This window comes from Cherax quadricarinatus, unplaced genomic scaffold (genome assembly GCF_038502225.1).
Source record: "Cherax quadricarinatus isolate ZL_2023a unplaced genomic scaffold, ASM3850222v1 Contig30, whole genome shotgun sequence".
Taxonomy (NCBI): domain Eukaryota; kingdom Metazoa; phylum Arthropoda; class Malacostraca; order Decapoda; family Parastacidae; genus Cherax; species Cherax quadricarinatus.
This window is the reverse complement of record NW_027195056.1, coordinates 139,032-158,316: the sequence shown is the minus strand read 5'-3', so window position 1 is coordinate 158,316 and position 19,285 is coordinate 139,032. Positions and strand designations below refer to the sequence as shown.

Genomic DNA, 19,285 nt, shown 5'->3' with positions numbered 1-19,285 from the left:
AAGTAGTGTAGATGGTGACTGTGAAGGCTAGAAGTAGGGCAGATGGTGACTGTGAAGGCTAGAAGTAGTGTAGATGACGACTGTGAAGGCTAGAAGTAGGGTAGATGGTGACTGTGAAGGCTAGAAGTAGGATAGATGGTGACTGTGAAGGCTAGAAGTAGATGGTGACTGTGAAGGCTAGAAGTAGGGTTGATGGTGACTGTGAAGGCTAGAAGTAGTGTAGATGGTGACTGTGAAGGCTAGAAGTAGGGTAGATGGTGACTGAATGCAAGAAGTAATGTAGATAGTGACTGTGAAGGCTAGAAGTAGTGTAGATGGTGACTGTGAAGGCTAGAAGTAGGGTAGATGGTGACTGTGAAGGCAGCTAGAAGTAGTGTAGATGGTGACTGTGAAGGCTAGAAGTAGGGTAGATGGTGACTGTGAAGGCTAGAAGTAGGAGAGATGGTGACTGTGAAGGCTAGAAGCAGGGTAGATGGTGACTGTGAAGGCTAGAAGTAGGGTAGATGGTGATTGTGAAGGCTAGAAGTAGGATAGATGGTGATTGTGAAGGCTAGAAGTAGGGTGGATGGTGACTGTGAAGGCTGTAAGTAGGATAGATGGCGACTGTGAAGGCTAGAAGTAGGATAGATGGTGACTGTGAAGGCTAGAAGTAGGATAGATGGTGACTGTGAAGGCTAGAAGTAGGGTAGATGGTGACTGTGAAGGCTAGAAGTAGGGTAGATGGTGACTGTGAAGGCTAGAAGTAGGGTAGATGGTGATTGTGAAGGCTAGAAGTAGGGTAGATGGTGACTGTGAAGGCTGTAAGTAGGATAGATGGCGACTGTGAAGGCTAGAAGTAGGATAGATGGTGACTGTGAAGGCTAGAAGTAGTGTAGATGGTGACTGTGAAGGCTAGAAGTAGGGTAGATGGTGACTGTGAAGGCTAGAAGTAGGGTAGATGGTGACTGAAGGCTAGAAGTAGTGTAGATGGTGACTGTGAAGGCTAGAAGTAGTGTAGATGGTGACTGTGAAGGCTAGAAGTAGTGTAGATGGTGACTGTGAAGGCTAGAAGTAGTGTAGATGGTGACTGTGAAGGCTAGAAGTAGTGTAGATGGTGACTGTGAAGGCTAGAAGTAGTGTAGATGGTGACTGTGAAGGCTAGAAGTAGTGTAGATGGTGACTGTGAAGGCTAGAAGTAGTGTAGATGGTGACTGTGAAGGTTAGAAGTAGTGTAGATGGTGACTGTGAAGGTTAGAAGTAGTGTAGATGGTGACTGTGAAGGTTAGAAGATCGTTAAAGTCGGACTGAAACATCGTCATATGATTCTCTTTCCTATGTGCAGGTTATACGTGTAGTGCCAGTACAGGAGGACCCTGGTTGTAGAGCAGGTTAGGTTCTGGTCTACTGCAGGGCCCCACTTAAGAACATAAGAACATAAGAACGAAGGAACACTGCAGAAGGCCTACTGGCCCATGCGAGGCAGGTCCAAGTCTCCTACCGGCTTAAGCCAATGCACCCAACCTAGTCAGGTCAGGTCACATTGACTTAAGGGAGGAACACGGCAACCGACCTGGTAGCACAAGCTATCAGGTCTAACTCACACCCACCCACATCCACTCATGTATTTATCCAACCTATTTTTAAAGCTACACAACGTTCTGGCCTCTATAACGGTACTTGGGAGTTTGTTCCACTCATCCACAACTCTATTACCAAACCAGTACTTTCCTATATCCTTCCTGAATCTGAATTTTTCCAACTTAAAACCATTGCTGCGAGTCCTGTCTAGGCTAGATATTTTCAGCACACTATTTACATCCCCTTTATTTATTCCTGTCTTCCATTTATACACCTCAATCATATCCCCCCTAATTCTACGTCTTTCTAGAGAGTGCAGATTCAGGGCCCTTAGTCTATCCTCATAGGGAAGGTTTCTGATACATGGGATCAACTTTGTCATCCTCCTTTGTACATTTTCCAGAGAATTTATATCCATTCTGTAATAAGGCGACCAAAACTGTGCAGCATAATCTAAATGAGGCCTAACCAAGGATGTATAGAGTTGAAGAACAACCTGAGGACTCCTATTATTTATGCTTCTTGATATGAAGCCAAGGATTCTATTAGCTTTATTGCGAACACTTATGCACTGTTGTCTTGGTTTCAGATTACTGCTAACCAGAACTCCTAAATCTTTTTCGCAATCCGTAATATTAAGATCTACATTATTTAGTTTATATGTGGCATGGTTATTGTCCTGTCCAACATTTAGAACTTTGCATTTGTCTATATTAAACTGCATCTGCCACTTCTCCGACCACTGCATCAGTCTATTCAAATCTTCCTGGAGTGCTCGAATGTCCTCGTCAGAATGAATTCGACGGCCTATTTTGGTGTCATCGGCAAACTTGCCGATGTCGCTCTTTATGCCCTCATCTATGTCGTTTATGTAGATTGTGAACAGCAGGGGGCCCAACACTGACCCCTGTGGAACACCGCTCGTGACACTTCCCCACTCTGATTTCTCCCCATTTATGCAAACTCTCTGCTGCCTATTTGTCAACCATGCCTCTATCCAGGAAAAAATTTCTCCTCCTATTCCATGTGCTTTAATTTTCCTCAATAGTCTCTGATGTGGGACCCTGTCAAAAGCCTTACTGAAGTCCATATACACAATATCATATTCATTACCATGATCTACCTCCTCAAATACCTTAGTGAAAAAAGTTAATAAATTCGTAAGGCAGGAACGCCCCTTTGTAAAACCATGCTGAGATTCGTTGATTAATTTATGCTTTTCGAGGTGGCTACGAACTGCCTCGGCAATTATTGATTCCATAAATTTTCCCACTATGGAGGTTAGGCTTATTGGTCTATAGTTCGAAGCTAAGGACCTGTCACCTGTTTTGAAAATAGGTATCACATTTGCCATTTTCCACTTATCTGGCACCATGCCAGTTTGTAGTGATATGTTGAAAAGATTAGCCAAAGGTGTGCTAAGCTCCTCTTTACATTCCTTTAGAACCCTTGCATACAGTTCATCAGGGCCTGGGGATTTGTTAGGTTTTAATTTATCTATTTGCCTAAGGACCATGTCACTTGTGACCCTAATAGTGCACAGTTTATTATCGTCCTGTTCTACATAATTTATCATTACTGGAATATCGCTGGTATCCTCCTGTATAAAAACTGAGAGGAAGTATGTGTTAAAAATTCTACACATTTCCTTATCACTGTCAGTGAGCTGACCCGAGGAACTTTTGAGTGGGCCTATCTTGTCCCTGATCTTACTTCTGTATACCTGAAAGAATCCTTTTGGGTTAGTCTTCGATTCTCTTGCAACTTTAACCTCATAATCTCTTTTTGCTTTTCTAATTCCCTTTTTTATTTCTCTCTTTAACTGAATATATCGATTTCTCAATTGCCCCTCTCCTCTTTTGATTTGCCTATATATGCCTCTCTTTTGACCAATCAGATATTTTAATCTATTGTTCATCCATTTAGGATCATTTTTGTTTGATCTGATTTCCCTATTTGGAACATAATTTGACTGAGCAGCTAGAACTATGCCCTGGAAAGCATCATATCGGCAACCATCACCACCTACCTGACCCTTAGTCAGGTCATTCCAGTTCAGCCCACCTAAGTAATTTTTCAGTCCTATGAAATCAGCCAAGCGAAAGTCAGGGACGGAGACTTGATTGCCATTATTAGGGGAATTCCATGATATATTAAAACTGAGTGATTTGTGATCACTTTCCCCAAGCTCATCATTAACCTCAAGATTATTAATTAGTGTTTCCCTACTGGCAAGAACCAAGTCAAGGAGGTTATTTCCCCTAGTTGGCTCTGTCACAAACTGTTTTAAAAAACAATCCTGGATCGTATCAAGAAAGTCACCTGACTCTAAATTTCCTGTCAAATTGCTCCAGTCAATCTGTCTATAGTTGAAATCTCCCATTAGCACAACATTTTCGTATGTAGATGCCTTACGAATTTCGTCCCATAGAAGTTTACTGCACTCCCTATCAAGATTTGGGGCCCTGTAAATCACACCCAAAATTAGTTTTTCTCGGCCCTCGAGAAGCTGTAACCAAATAGATTCAGTGGCTGACGCTTCTAATTTAATATCTTGTCTAACACAACAATTTAAATTGTCTCTGACATACATCGCTACTCCACCACCTTTCCTGTTGACCCTGTCAGTGTGGAATAATTTATAGCCTTGTATGTGACATTCAGAGGGCATCTCTCTATCTTTCAGATTGAGCCAGGTCTCTGTTATAGCAATAATATCTATGTTTCCTGCACTTGCAATTAATCTCAGCTCATCTATCTTATTTCTTACACTCCTGCTATTAGTATAGTAAACCTTAAGGGAGCTAGTCCCTTGCTGCCCTCTGCTGTCCCCCTTTGTTTGCTGACCTGATCTATTGTCTTTATTTATAACTTCATGCTGAATGCCTTTTATACATTTACTGTTTCCAACCCAAGTGTTGCAACCTGCTTGTTTCCCACACACACCCATACCTCTATCTTCCATCAGTTTAAAATCATAGGCATTTCACCAATGGCCTTCTCAATCGAGTCTGCAAGTGCTACCACCCCAGCCCCAGAGAGATGTACCCCATCCCTTGCATACATATCATGTTTGCCATAAAAGTTGTTCCAGTTGTCAATGAATGGGATTGCAAGTTCCTTGCAGTATCTGTCTAGCCAGCAATTTACACCAATTGCCCTAGACAACCATTCATTTCCTACTCCCCTTCTAGGCAAGATGCTACATATGATTGGGATCCCTCCCTTAGACTTAATGAAATCTATAGCTGACCTGTACTTATCTAGCAGCTCTTCTCTCCTACCCTTCCCAATATCATTTCCACCAGCACTGAGACAGATAATGGGCATGCTCCCATTACCTGACATGATATTATCCAGCCTGTTGATAATGTCCCCAACACCAGCTCCAGGGAAGCACACTCTATCTCTCATCTTCTTATTCCTATTACAAAAAGCACGGTCAATGTATCTTACCTGAGAGTCACCAACCACAAGAATGCGCTTACCTCCATTAGCAGGGGCAGTAGTACCCTTACCTTCACTGGCCACTGAAGTACATTCATCCTGAAGAACAGAGAAGCGATTTCCTTATACAGCAGGTTATGTTCCTGGCTACTGTAGGGCCCCACTTATACAACAGGTTAGGTTCCTGGCTGCTGTAGGGCCACCCTTATACAACAGTTTAGGTTTCTGGCTACTGTAGGGCCTTGCCTACACTGCAGGTTAGGTTCTTGGCTACTGTAGGGCCATGCTTATACAGCAGGTTAGGTTCCAAGCTACTGTAGGACCCTGCTTATACAGCATCTTAGGTTCCAGGCTACTGTAGGACCCCACTTATACAGCAAGTTAGGCTCTGGCTACTGCAGGGCCCTGCTTATACAGCAGGTTAGGTTCTTGGCTACTGCAGGGCCCTACTTATACAGCAAGTTAGGTTCCGGGCTACTGTAAGACCCTGCTTATACAGCAGGTTAGTTTCCGGGCTACTGTACGACCCCTCTTATACAGCAGGTTAGGCTCTGGCTACTGCAGGGCTCTGCTTATACAGCAGGTTAGGTTCTGGGCTACTGTAGGACCCTCTTTGTATAACAGGTTAAGTTGTGGGCTACTGCTCTGAAGTGAAACATTGCCTCTTTTTCACTTTCAAAATACAGTGGACCCCCGGTATTCGATGGCATCGGTATTCGATAAATCCGGTATTCGATGGCATCGGTATTTGATAAATCCTGTATTCGATTCATTATCGCAAAAAAATTTCCACGGTATTCGATTGAAAACCTGGTATTCGATACAATTCATACGAGACCTGTCCACGTGTGGCCTGAACTGCCCCGTGTGTGCCAGTGTTTACAAGCCAGCCAGTGTGCGCGCATCTAAGGATACATTCGGTACATTCCATATTATCCATATTATCACTGTGTTTGGTGCTTGTTTCTGCAAAATAAGCCACCATGGGCCCCAAGAAAGCTTCTAGTGCCAACCCTGTGGTAAAAAGGGTGAGAATTAGTATGGAAATTAAGAAAGACTTTGAAGGGTTTGGGGCTAACCCTGAGAAGCCTATGCCAGTTGTGGACTCCATTGTGCCCACTTCAAAAATTAAGGAAATGCATGCACAGTGGGTTGAACTGCAAACCTTTATGGATGAAAATCACCCTAACACAGCTATTGCAAGCCGTGCTGGTGACTATTACAATGACAATGTTATGGCCCATTTTAGACAAATCGTAAAGGAACGGGAGGTACAGAGCTCTATGGACAGATTTGTTGTGCGACAGAAGTCCAGTGACTCTCAAGCTGGTCATAGTGGCATTAAAAGAAGAAGGAAAGTAACCCCAGAAAAGGACTTGCTACCTCAAATCCTAATAGAAGGGGATTCCCCTTCTAAACACTAACAACTTCGACACTCTCCCCTCCTCCCATCCCATCAATCACCACCAGATCTTCATTAAAGGTAAGTGTCAACTATTTTATTGTTATTGTAATTATTCTATTGCATTAAACTTAATATTTCATGTAGTAAAATTTTTTTTCATACTTTTGGGTGTCTTGCACGGATTAATTTGATTTCCATTATTTCTTATGAGGAAAATTGATTCGGTTTTCGATATTATCGGTATTCGGTGAGCTCTCAGGAACGGATTAATATCAAATACCAGGGGTCCACTGTACTACATATAAAAGTCTGATATGTTTACAGTATCATATATTAAGTGAGTAACAGAGCTAGGCTTAAAACATACATATACAGAGGAACCCCGGATTTTGTCCGGTGCAGATATCATACAATTCGGATTTCGACCATTTTTTGGGGAGAAATTTTACCCCAGGTTTCATACCTCTGCTCGGAAATCGTCCGTACCACTCTTGGGCACATTACATGCCTTATTTTAGGTTAATATAAACATTTTCATTAATCCACCTATGATATTTTCTCCAAAATTATATAAGAAACACATTACATAGCACATAAACATGCAATGTTTATATGCTATGGAGGTGTGCTAGCTAGGCAGAGGGAAAACATTACGTTTTCTCTGGTCCAGCATCACAGAAAACGTGTATGAATCCGAGTTGGCCCAGTCACTGCCCTTAATACATAACGCTTTTGTTTACAATTCTCGACGTGAATTATTCATTACTTCTCCCTTTGTTTATGATGGCATCTAAAGGTAGTTGTTAGAAACAATTAAACTCCGTGAACATGGTTTGTCGATGGCAACAATATGGCTCTGGGCTGCATTAAATATCATGTAGCTAGGATGTGGAAGAGTTGGTGGAGAAATATCACCCTAACAAAGCTGTTGCAAGCTGTGTCTGCATGGTCCAGTGACTCTCAAGCTGGTCCTAGTGCCAGTAACAGACAAATAAGGGAAGTAACCCCAGATAGGGCTTTGGAGGGGGATTCCCCTTCCAAACAATAACCTCTCCTCCCTCTCCCGTCCTCGCCATTTTCCATACACCAGTAAATCTCTTCAATAAAGGTAAAAGTGATTTAAATGTTCATTTATCCATTAGAATTAGTCATTTATATTTATTTCTCATTTTTTCTGTATGTAAAACTATATTTATTCTCTATAAAATGTATTTTTTTGTAAATATTTTTGGGTGTCTGGAACGGATTAATTGGATTTACATTATTTCTTATGGGAAATATTACTTCGGATTTTGACTGACCTTCTGGAACAGAATAAGGACAAAAACCACTGTACAGTACACACATTACTGCCTTAAAATATTTTCATCCTCAGCTTACAGTGAGTAGTGAATATTTTGTATGAAGTCCAAATAAATGAAGAATGGATAATGAAACATTGTCAAGTGAAGCACTGTAAAGCCGGGCCCTGTAAAGTAAAGTGCTGTAAAGTGGGGCCCTGTAAAGTAAAGTGCTGTAAAGCGGGGCCCTGTAAAGTAAAGCACTGTAAAGTGGGGCCCTGTAAAATGAAGCACTGTAAAGCCGGGCCCTGTAAAGCACCGTAAAGCGGGGCCCTGTAAAGTAAAGCACTGTAAAGTGGGGCCCTGTAAAATGAAGCACTGTACAGTGGGGACCTGTAAAGCACCGTAAAGCGGGGCCCTGTAAAGTAAAGCACTGTAAAGTGGGGCTCTCCTGTATTAGTTACAACACTGACAGTATTACTTACAGCAGTGCCTAGGAACTACTAGTGCCAGTATTTGTTACAGCAGTGCCTAGGAACTACTAGTGCCAGTATTTGTTACAGCAGTGCCTAGGAACTACTAGTGCCAGTATTTGTTACAGCAGTGCCTAGGAACTACTAGTGCCAGTATTTGTTACAGCAGTGCCTAGGAACTACTAGTGCCAGTATTTGTTACAGCAGTGCCTAGGAACTACTAGTGCCAGTATTTGTTACAGCAGTGCCTAGGGACTACTAGTGCCAGTATTACAGCAGTGCCTAGGGACTACTAGTGCCAGTATTTGTTACAGCAGTGCCTAGGAACTACTAGTGCCAGTATTTGTTACAGCAGTGCCTAGGAACTACTAGTGCCAGTATTTGTTACAGCAGTGCCTAGGAACTACTAGTGCCAGTATTTGTTACAGCAGTGCCTAGGGACTACTAGTGCCAGTATTACTTACAGCAGTGCCTAGGAACTACTAGTGCCAGTATTTGTTACAGCAGTGCCTAGGGACTACTAGTGCCAGTATTTGTTACAGCAGTGCCTAGGAACTACTAGTGCCAGTATTTGTTACAGCAGTGCCTAGGAACTACTAGTGCCAGTATTTGTTACAGCAGTGCCTAGGAACTACTAGTGCCAGTATTTGTTACAGCAGTGCCTAGGAACTACTAGTGCCAGTATTTGTTACAGCAGTGCCTAGGAACTATTAGTGCCAGTATTTGTTACAGCAGTGCCTAGGGACTACTAGTGCCAGTATTACTTACAGCAGTGCCTAGGAACTACTAGTGCCAGTATTTGTTACAGCAGTGCCTAGGGACTACTAGTGCCAGTATTACTTACAGCAGTGCCTAGGGACTACTAGTGCCAGTATTACTTACAGCAGTGCCTAGGAACTACTAGTGCCAGTATTTGTTACAGCAGTGCCTAGGGACTACTAGTGCCAGTATTACTTACAGCAGTGCCTAGGGACTACTAGTGCCAGTATTACTTACAGCAGTGCCTAGGAACTACTAGTGCCAGTAATACTTACAGCAGTGCCTAGGAACTACTAGTGCCAGTATTACTTACAGCAGTGCCTAGGGACTACTAGTGCCAGTATTTGTTACAGCAGTGCCTAGGGACTACTAGTGCCAGTATTACTTACAGCAGTGCCTAGGAACTACTAGTGCCAGTATTTGTTACAGCAGTGCCTAGGAACTACTAGTGCCAGTATTACTTACAGCAGTGCCTAGGAACTACTAGTGCCAGTATTACTTACAGCAGTGCCTAGGAACTACTAGTGCCAGTATTACTTACAGCAGTGCCTAGGAACTACTAGTGCCAGTATTACTTACAGCAGTGCCTAGGAACTACTAGTGCCAGTATTACTTACAGCAGTTACAGCAGTGCCTAGGAACTACTAGTGCCAGTATTACTTACAGCAGTGCCTAGGAACTACTAGTGCCAGTATTACTTACAGCAGTGCCTAGGAACTACTAGTGCCAGTATTACTTACAGCAGTGCCTAGGAACTACTAGTGCCAGTATTACTTACAGCAGTGCCTAGGAACTACTAGTGCCAGTATTACATACAGCAGTGCCTAGGAACTACTAGTGCCAGTATTACTTACAGCAGTGCCTAGGAACTACTAGTGCCAGTATTACTTACAGCAGTGCCTAGGAACTACTAGTGCCAGTATTTGTTACAGCAGTGCCTAGGAACTACTAGTGCCAGTATTACTTACAGCAGTGCCTAGGAACTACTAGTGCCAGTATTACTTACAGCAGTGCCTAGGAACTACTAGTGCCAGTATTACTTACAGCAGTGCCTAGGAACTACTAGTGCCAGTATTACATTACAGCAGTGCCTAGGAACTACTAGTGCCAGTATTACTTACAGCAGTGCCTAGGAACTACTAGTGCCAGTATTACTTACAGCAGTGCCTAGGAACTACTAGTGCCAGTATTACTATTACATACAGCAGTGCCTAGGAACTACTAGTGCCAGTATTACTTACAGCAGTGCCTAGGAACTACTAGTGCCAGTATTACATACAGCAGTGCCTAGGAACTACTAGTGCCAGTATTACTTACAGCAGTGCCTAGGAACTACTAGTGCCAGTATTACTTACAGCAGTGCCTAGGAACTACTAGTGCCAGTATTACTTACAGCAGTGCCTAGGAACTACTAGTGCCAGTATTACTTACAGCAGTGCCTAGGAACTACTAGTGCCAGTATTACTTACAGCAGTGCCTAGGAACTACTAGTGCCAGTATTACTACAGCAGTGCCTAGGAACTACTAGTGCCATTATTACATACAGCAGTGCCTAGGGACTACTAGTGCCAGTATTACTTACAGCAGAGCCTAGGGACTACTAGTGCCAGTATTACTTACAGCAGTGCCTAGGGACTACTAGTGCCATTACATACAGCAGTGCCTAGGGACTACTAGTGCCAGTATTACTTACAGCAGTGCCTAGGAACTACTAGTGCCAGTATTACTTACAGCAGTGCCTAGGAACTACTAGTGCCAGTATTACTTACAGCAGTGCCTAGGAACTACTAGTGCCAGTATTACATACAGCAGTGCCTAGGAACTACTAGTGCCAGTATTACATACAGCAGTGCCTAGGAACTACTAGTGCCAGTATTACTTACAGCAGTGCCTAGGAACAGTGCCTAGGGACTACTAGTGCCAGTATTTGTTACAGCAGTGCCTAGGGACTACTAGTGCCAGTATTACTTACAGCAGTGCCTAGGGACTACTAGTGCCAGTATTACTTACTAGTGCCATTATTACATACAGCAGTGCCTAGGGACTACTAGTGCCAGTATTACTTACAGCAGAGCCTAGGGACTACTAGTGCCAGTATTACTTACAGCAGTGCCTAGGGACTACTAGTGCCAGTACTACTTGCAGCAGTGCCTAGGGACTACTAGTGCCAGTATTACAACACTGCCTAGGGACTACTAGTGCCAATATTACTTACAGCCGTGCCTAGGGAGGTGCCAAGACGCGGTGGTGCAGCAGAGTTGAGTCTGGCAGCGGTGGTTGGAATTCTGCTCTGCGTCTACAATAACAAGTCGAATCGAGAGAGACAATTACAAAAAAAATATTTAAAGTACATTGAGAAATTTTGATACCAGTGCAAAGCCACTTTCTTACAGAGTTTAAATAATATTTGTGTTATATCTATGTACAAGTGCATGGAGGTATGATGTGACAGGGACGGTGGTACATCATACCTCTGTGTTTACAACAGCAAGTCAAACTGAGAGCCAATTACCTAAAATAATTGTCAAAAGACATTTAGAAATTTTTTAAGAGTGCAAAGCAATTTTTACAGAGGTTAGAGACGTGTATGGAGGTACGGTGCAGAGGTGCAACATACCGGTGGACGGCGACCATAGCTGGTGCGAACGGCTTCTTGGAAGCCATGGTCGGCCTCCAGGTTCTTGATGTCGAGTGCTGGGTGAACTGTGTCGAAGCCTGAGTATAAGTCCCCATCGTCGTCGTCGCCACCAGTGCCACTGCTGGCAAACCTAAGCGTCTCCATTCTTGTCTAATGTCCTCTAGCCACTGTCTATTCCACTCCAGCCATTGTTTATTATGGATGGCCGTTGTCTATGGTGCCAGCCGTCATCTATTCCACTCCAACCATAGTTTATTAAGCCATTGTCTATTAAGTCATCTAAATACTTCACAGTGGATGTTCCTGTAAATCACGTAAAAGAACAATTTAAATTGTTCCTGCAAATCATGCAAAAAATGTTGATGCATTCTTGTTGTATTGTACCAAGGTACAATAGTTTTGGACCCAGCATGTTAACTTGACTCTGGCTTAACTTAACCCTAGGATATTAAGATAACTCTAGGATAATACTAACTTAGGATAATACTAAGATAACTTACCATAACCCTATGATAACCTTAAGATAACTTAGTATAATCTGGAGTATACCTGGAGAGGGTTTCGGGGGTCAACGCTCCCATGGCCTGGTGTGTGACCAGGCCTCATGGTGGATAAGTGCTTGATCAACCAGGCTGTTACTGCTGGCTGCAGATAGACTGATGTATGAACCACAGCCCAGCTGATCAGGTACTGACTTTAGTTGGCTGTCCAGTGCCGCCTTGAAGACAGCCAGGGGTCTTGAAGACAGCCAGGGGTCTTGAAGACAACCAGGGGTCTTGAAGACAACCAGGGGTCTTGAAGACAACCAGGGGTCTTGAAGACAGCCAGGGGTCTTGAAGACAACCAGGGGTCTTGAAGACAGCCAGGGGTCTTGAAGACAGCCAGGGGTCTTGAAGACAACCAGGGGTCTTGAAGACAGACAGGGGTCTTGAAGACAACCAGGGGTATTGAAGACAACCAGGGGTCTTGAAGACAACCAGGGGTCTTGAAGACAGCCAGGGGTCTTGAAGACAGGCAGGGGTCTTGAAGACAAACAGGGGTCTTGAAGACAGCCAGGGGTCTTGAAGACAACCAGGGGTCTTGAAGACAGCCAGGGGTCTTGAAGACAGACAGGGGTCTTGAAGACAAACAGGGGTCTTGAAGACAGCCAGGGGTCTTGAAGACAGACAGGGGTCTTGAAGACAACCAGGGGTCTTGAAGACAACCAGGGGTCTTGAAGACAACCAGGGGTCTTGAAGACAGCCAGGGGTCTTGAAGACAGCCAGGGGTCTTGAAGACAGCCAGGGGTCTTGAAGACAGCCAGGGGTCTTGAAGACAACCAGGGGTCTTGAAGACAGCCAGGGGTCTTGAAGACAAACAGGGGTCTTGAAGACAAACAGGGGTCTTGAAGACAGCCAGGGGTCTTGAAGACAGCCAGGGGTTTTGAAGACAGCCAGGGGTCTTGAAGACAACCAGGGGTCTTGAAGACAACCAGGGGTCTTGAAGACAGCCAGGGGTCTTGAAGACAGCCAGGGGTCTTGAAGACAACCAGGGGTCTTGAAGACAACCAGGAGTCTTGAAGACAACCAGGGATCTTGAAGACAACCAGGGATCTTGAAGACAACCAGGAGTCTTGAAGACAACCAGGGGTCTTGAAGACAACCAGGAGTCTTGAAGACAACCAGGGGTCTTGAAGACAACCAGGGATCTTGAAGACAACCAGGAGTCTTGAAGACAACCAGGGGTTTTGAAGACAGCCAGGGGTCTTGAAGACAGACAGGGGTCTTGAAGACAACCAGGGATCTTGAAGACAACCAGGGATCTTGAAGACAACCAGGAGTCTTGAAGACAACCAGGAGTCTTGAAGACAACAAGGGGTCTTGAAGACAGCCAGGGGTCTTGGAGACAACCAGGAGTCTTGAAGAAAACCAGGGGTCTTGAAGACAACCAGGGGTCTTGAAGACAACCAGGAGTCTTGAAGACAACCAGGGGTCTTGAAGACAGCCAGGGGTCTTGAAGACAACCAGGAGTCTTGAAGACAACCAGGGGTCTTGAAGACAGCCAGGGGTCTTGAAGACAACCAGGAGTCTTGAAGACAACCAGGGGTCTTGAAGACAGTCAGGGGTCTTGAAGACAGACAGGGGTCTTGAAGATAGTCAGGGGTCTTGAAGACAACCAGGGATCTTGAAGACAACCAGGGGTCTTGAAGACAACAAGGAGTCTTGCAACCAAAGGTCTTGAAGACAACCAGGAGTCTTGAAGACAACCAGGGGTCTTGAAGACAACCAGGGGTCTTGACAACCAGGGGTCTTGAAGACAACCAGGAGTCTTGAAGACAACCAGGGGTCTTGAAGACAGCCAGGAGTCTTGAAGACAGCCAGGAGTCTTGAAGACAGCCAGAGATCTTGAAGACAACCAGGGGTCTTGAAGACAACCAGGGGTCTTGAAGACAACCAGGAGTCTTGAAGACAACCAGGGGTTTTGAAGACAGCCAGGGGTCTTGAAGACAGACAGGGGTCTTGAAGACAACCAGGGATCTTGAAGACAACCAGGGATCTTGAAGACAACCAGGAGTCTTGAAGACAACCAGGAGTCTTAAAGACAACCAGGGGTCTTGAAGACAGCCAGGGGTCTTGGAGACAACCAGGAGTCTTGAAGACAACCAGGGGTCTTGAAGACAACCAGGGGTCTTGAAGACAACCAGAAGTCTTGAAGACAACCAGGGGTCTTGGAGACAGCCAGGGGTCTTGAAGACAACCAGGAGTCTTGGAGACAACCAGGGGTCTTGAAGACAGCCAGGGGTCTTGAAGACAACCAGGAGTCTTGAAGACAACCAGGGGTCTTGAAGACAACCAGGAGTCTTGAAGACAACCAGGGGTCTTGAAGACAGTCAGGGGTTTTGAAGACAGGGGTCTTGAAGATAGTCAGGGGTCTTGAAGACAACCAGGGATCTTGAAGACAACCAGGGGTCTTGAAGACAACCAGGAGTCTTGAAGACAACCAGGGGTCTTGAAGACAGCCAGGGGTCTTGAAGACAACCAGGAGTCTTGAAGACAACGAGGAGTCTTGAAGACAACCAGAGGTCTTGAAGACAACCAGGAGTCTTGAAGACAACCAGGGGTCTTGAAGACAACCAGGGGTCTTGACAACCAGGGGTCTTGAAGACAACCAGGAGTCTTGAAGACAACCAGGGGTCTTGAAGACAGCCAGGGGTCTTGAAGACAACCAGGAGTCTTGAAGACAACCAGGGGTCTTGAAGACAGCCAGGAGTCTTGAAGACAGCCAGGAGTCTTGAAGACAGCCAGAAATCTTGAAGACAACCAGGGGTCTTGAAGACAACCAGGGATCTTGAAGACAACCAGGAGTCTTGAAGATAACCAGGAGTCTTGAAGACAACCAGGGATCTTGAAGACAACCAGGGGTCTTGAAGACAACCAGGAGTTTTGAAGACAACCAGGGGTCTTGACGACAACCAGGGGTCTTGAAGACAACCAGGGGTCTTGAAGACAACCAGGGGTCATGAAGACACCCAGGAGTCTTGAAGACAACCAGGGGTCTTGAAGACAGCCAGGAGTCTTGAAGACAGCCAGAGATCTTGAAGACAACCAGGGGTCTTGAAGACAACCAGGAGTCTTGAAGACAACCAGGAGTCTTGAAGACAACCAGGAGTCTTGAAGACGACCAGGAGTCTTGAAGACAACCAGGAGTCTTGAAGACAACCAGGAGTCTTGAAGACAACCAGGAGTCTTGAAGAGAGCCAGTGATCTTGAAGACAGCCAGGGGTCTTGAAGACAACCAGGGGCCTTGAAGACAACCAGGAGTCTTAAAGACAACCAGGGGTCTTGAAGACAACCGGGAGTCTTGAAGACAATCAGGGATCTTGAAGACAGCCAGGGGTCTTGAAGACAGCCAGGAGTCTTGAAGACGACCAGGAGTCTTGAAGACAACCAGGAGTCTTGAAGACAACCAGGAGTCTTGAAGACAACCAGGAGTCTTGAAGAGAGCCAGGGATCTTGAAGACAGCCAGGGGTCTTGAAGACAGCCAGGGGTCTTGAAGACAGCCAGGAGTTTTGAAGACAACCAGGGGTCTTGAAGACAACCGGGAGTCTTGAAGACAATCAGGGATCTTGAAGACAGCCAGGGGTCTTGAAGACAGCCAGGAGTCTTGAAGACATCCAGGAGTCTTGAAGACAGCCAGAGATCTTGAAGACAACTAGGGACCCTGAAGACAACCAGGGGTCTTGAAGACAGACAGGGGTCTTGAAGACAACCAGGGATCTTGAAGACAACCAGGGTCTTGAAGACAACCAAGGATCTTGAAGACAACCAGAGGTCTTGAAGACAGCCAGGGATCTTGAAGACAGCCAGGAGTCTTGAAGACAGCCAGGAGTCTTGAAGACAGCCAGGGATCTTGAAGACAGCCAGGGGTCTTGAAGACAGCCAGGGGTCTTGAAAAGAGCCAGGGGTTGAAGACAACCAGGGGTCTTGAAGACAACCATAGGTCTTGAAGACAGCCAGGAGTCTATTGGTAATCCACCTTATGTATGCTGGGAGGCAGTTGAACAGTCTTGGGCCCCTGACACTTATTGTGTTGTCTCTCAGTGTACCATAAGATAATTTAGAATAACTCAACCCCAGGATAACTCAAGATAACCCCAGGAAAAATCAGGATAACCCCAGGATAACTCAGGATAACCCCAAGATAACTCAGGATAACCCCAGAATAACTCAACACCAGAATAACTCAACACCAGAATAACTCAACCCCAGGATAACTCAACCCCAGGATAACTCAACCCCAGGATAACTCAACACCAGAATAACTCAACCCCAGGATAACTCAACCCCAGAATAACTCAACCCCAGAATAACTCAATCCCAGGATAACGCAACCCCAGGATAACTCAACCCCAGGATAACCCAACCCCAGTATAACTCAACCCCAGAATAACTCAACCCCATAATAACTCAACCCTAGAATAACTCAACCCCAGAATAACTCAACCCCAGAATAACTCAACCCCAGAATAACTCAACCCCAGAATAACTCAACCCCAGGATAACTTAACCCCAGGAGAACTCAACCCCAGGAAACTCAACCCCAGGAGAACTCAACCCCAGGAGAACTCAACACCAGAATAACTCAACACCAGAATAACTCAACGCCAGGATAACTCAACCCCATGATAACTCAACCCCATGATAACTCAACCCCAGAATAACTCAACCCCAGAATAACTCAATCCCAGGATAACTCAACCCCAGAATAACTCAACCCCAGGATAACTCAACCCCAGGATAACTCAACTCCAGAATAACTCAACCCCAGGATAACTCAACCCCAGAATAACTCAACCCCAGAATAACTCAACCCAAGGATAACTCAACACCAGAATAACTCAACCCCAGAATAACTCAACCCCAGAATAACTCAACCCCAGAATAACTCAATCCCAGGATAACTCAACCCCAGGATAACTCAACCCCAGGATAACCCAACCCCAGTATAACTCAACTCCAGAATAACTCAACCCCAGGATAAGAACATAAGAACGAAGAAACACTGCAGAAGGCCTACTGGCCCATGCGAGGCAGGTCCAAGTCTCCTACCGGCTTAAGCCAATGCACCCAACCTAGTCAGGTCAGGTCACACTGACTTAAGGGAGGAACACGGCAACCGACCTGGTAGCACAAGCTAGTCAGGTCCAACTCACACCCACCCACATCCACTCATGTATTTATCCAACCTATTTTTAAAGCTACACAACGTTTTAGCCTCAATAACTGTACTCGGGAGTTTGTTCCACTCATCCACAACTCTATTACCAAACCAGTACTTTCCTATATCCTTCCTGAATCTGAATTTTTCCAACTTAAAACCATTGCTGCGAGTCCTGTCTAGGCTAGATATTTTCAGCACACTATTTACATCCCTTTATTTATTCCTGTCTTCCATTTATACACCTCAATCATATCCCCCCTAATTCTACGTCTTTCGAGAGAGTGCAGATTCAGGGCCCTTAGTCTATCCTCATAACTCAACCCCAGAATAACTCAACCCCAGAATAACTCAAAACCAGAATAACTCAAGCCCAGAATAACTCAACCCCAGAATAACTCAAAACCAGAATAACTCAAGCCCAGAATAACTCAACCCCAGAATAACTCAAAACCAGAATAACTCAACCCCAGAATAACTCAACCCCAGGATAACTCAACCCCAGGATAACAACCCCAGAATAACTTAACTCAACTCAACTTAACTCAACCCAACCCCAGGATAACTCAACACCAGAATAACTCAACACCAGAATAACTCAACGCCAGGATAACTCAACCCCAGGATAACTCAACCCCAGGATAACTCAACACCAGAATAACTCAACCCCAGGATAACTCAACCCCAGAATAACTCAACCCCAGAATAACTCAATCCCAGGATAACTCAACCCCAGAATAACTCAACCCCAGGATAACTCAACCCCAGAATAACTCAACCCCAGAATAACTCAACCCCAGAATAACTCAACACCAGAATAACTCAACCCCAGAATAACTCAATCCCAGAATAACTCAACCCCAGAATAACTCAACACCAGAATAACTCAACCCCAGAATAACTCAACCCCAGAATAACTCAACCCCAGAATAACTCAACACCAGAATAACTCAACCCCAGAATAACTCAACACCAGAATAACTCAACCCCAGAATAACTCAACCCCAGAATAACTCAACCCCAGAATAACTCAACCCCAGAATAACTCAACACCAGAATAACTCAACACCAGAATAACTCAACCCCAGAATAACTCAACCCCAGAATAACTCAACACCAGAATAACTCAACCCCAGAATAACTCAACCCCAGAATAACTCAACACCAGAATAACTCAACACCAGAATAACTCAACCCCAGAATAACTCAACCCCAGAATAACTCAACCCCAGAATAACTCAACACCAGAATAACTCAACACCAGAATAACTCAACCCCAGAATAACTCAACCCCAGAATAACTCAACACCAGAATAACTCAACCCCAGAATAACTCAACCCCAGAATAACTCAACACCAGAATAACTCAACACCAGAATAACTCAACCCCAGAATAACTCAACACCAGAATAACTCAACACCAGAATAACTCAACACCAGAATAACTCAACACCAGAATAACTCAACACCAGAATAACTCAACCCCAGAATAACTCAACCCCAGAATAACTCAACACCAGAATAACTCAACACCAGAATAACTCAACCCCAGAATAACTCAACACCAGAATAACTCAACACCAGAATAACTCAACACCAGAATAACTCAACACCAGAATAACTCAACACCAGAATAACTCAACACCAGAATAACTCAACACCAGAATAACTCAACACCAGAATAACTCAACACCAGAATAACTCAACCCCAGAATAACTCAACACCAGAATAACTCAACACCAGAATAACTCAACACCAGAATAACTCAACACCAGAATAACTCAACCCCAGAATAACTCAACACCAGAATAACTCAACCCCAGAATAACTCAACACCAGAATAACTCAACACCAGAATAACTCAACACCAGAATAACTCAACCCCAGAATAACTCAACACCAGAATAACTCAACACCAGAATAACTCAACACCAGAATAACTCAACACCAGAATAACTCAACCCCAGAATAACTCAACACCAGAATAACTCAACCCCAGAATAACTCAACCCCAGAATAACTCAACC

The 19,285-nt window shown here is 44.7% G+C and overlaps 1 protein-coding gene across 2 annotated transcripts in view; it reads right to left on the bottom strand.

Moving 5' to 3' along the window:
* The window catches only part of nompB (intraflagellar transport protein 88-like protein nompB), an 88,686-nt gene that overhangs the window by 69,024 nt on the left and 377 nt on the right, over positions 1–19,285 (bottom strand). For both annotated transcript variants that reach the window (XM_070079856.1, XM_070079857.1), the window contains exons 2-3: positions 11,539–11,862; positions 11,137–11,217 (exon numbers count right to left, since the gene is read on the bottom strand). In XM_070079856.1, the coding sequence (XP_069935957.1) occupies positions 11,137–11,217; positions 11,539–11,703 (246 nt within the window). In that variant the 5' untranslated portion in view covers positions 11,704–11,862. The remainder of the gene's footprint in view (positions 1–11,136; positions 11,218–11,538; positions 11,863–19,285) is intronic.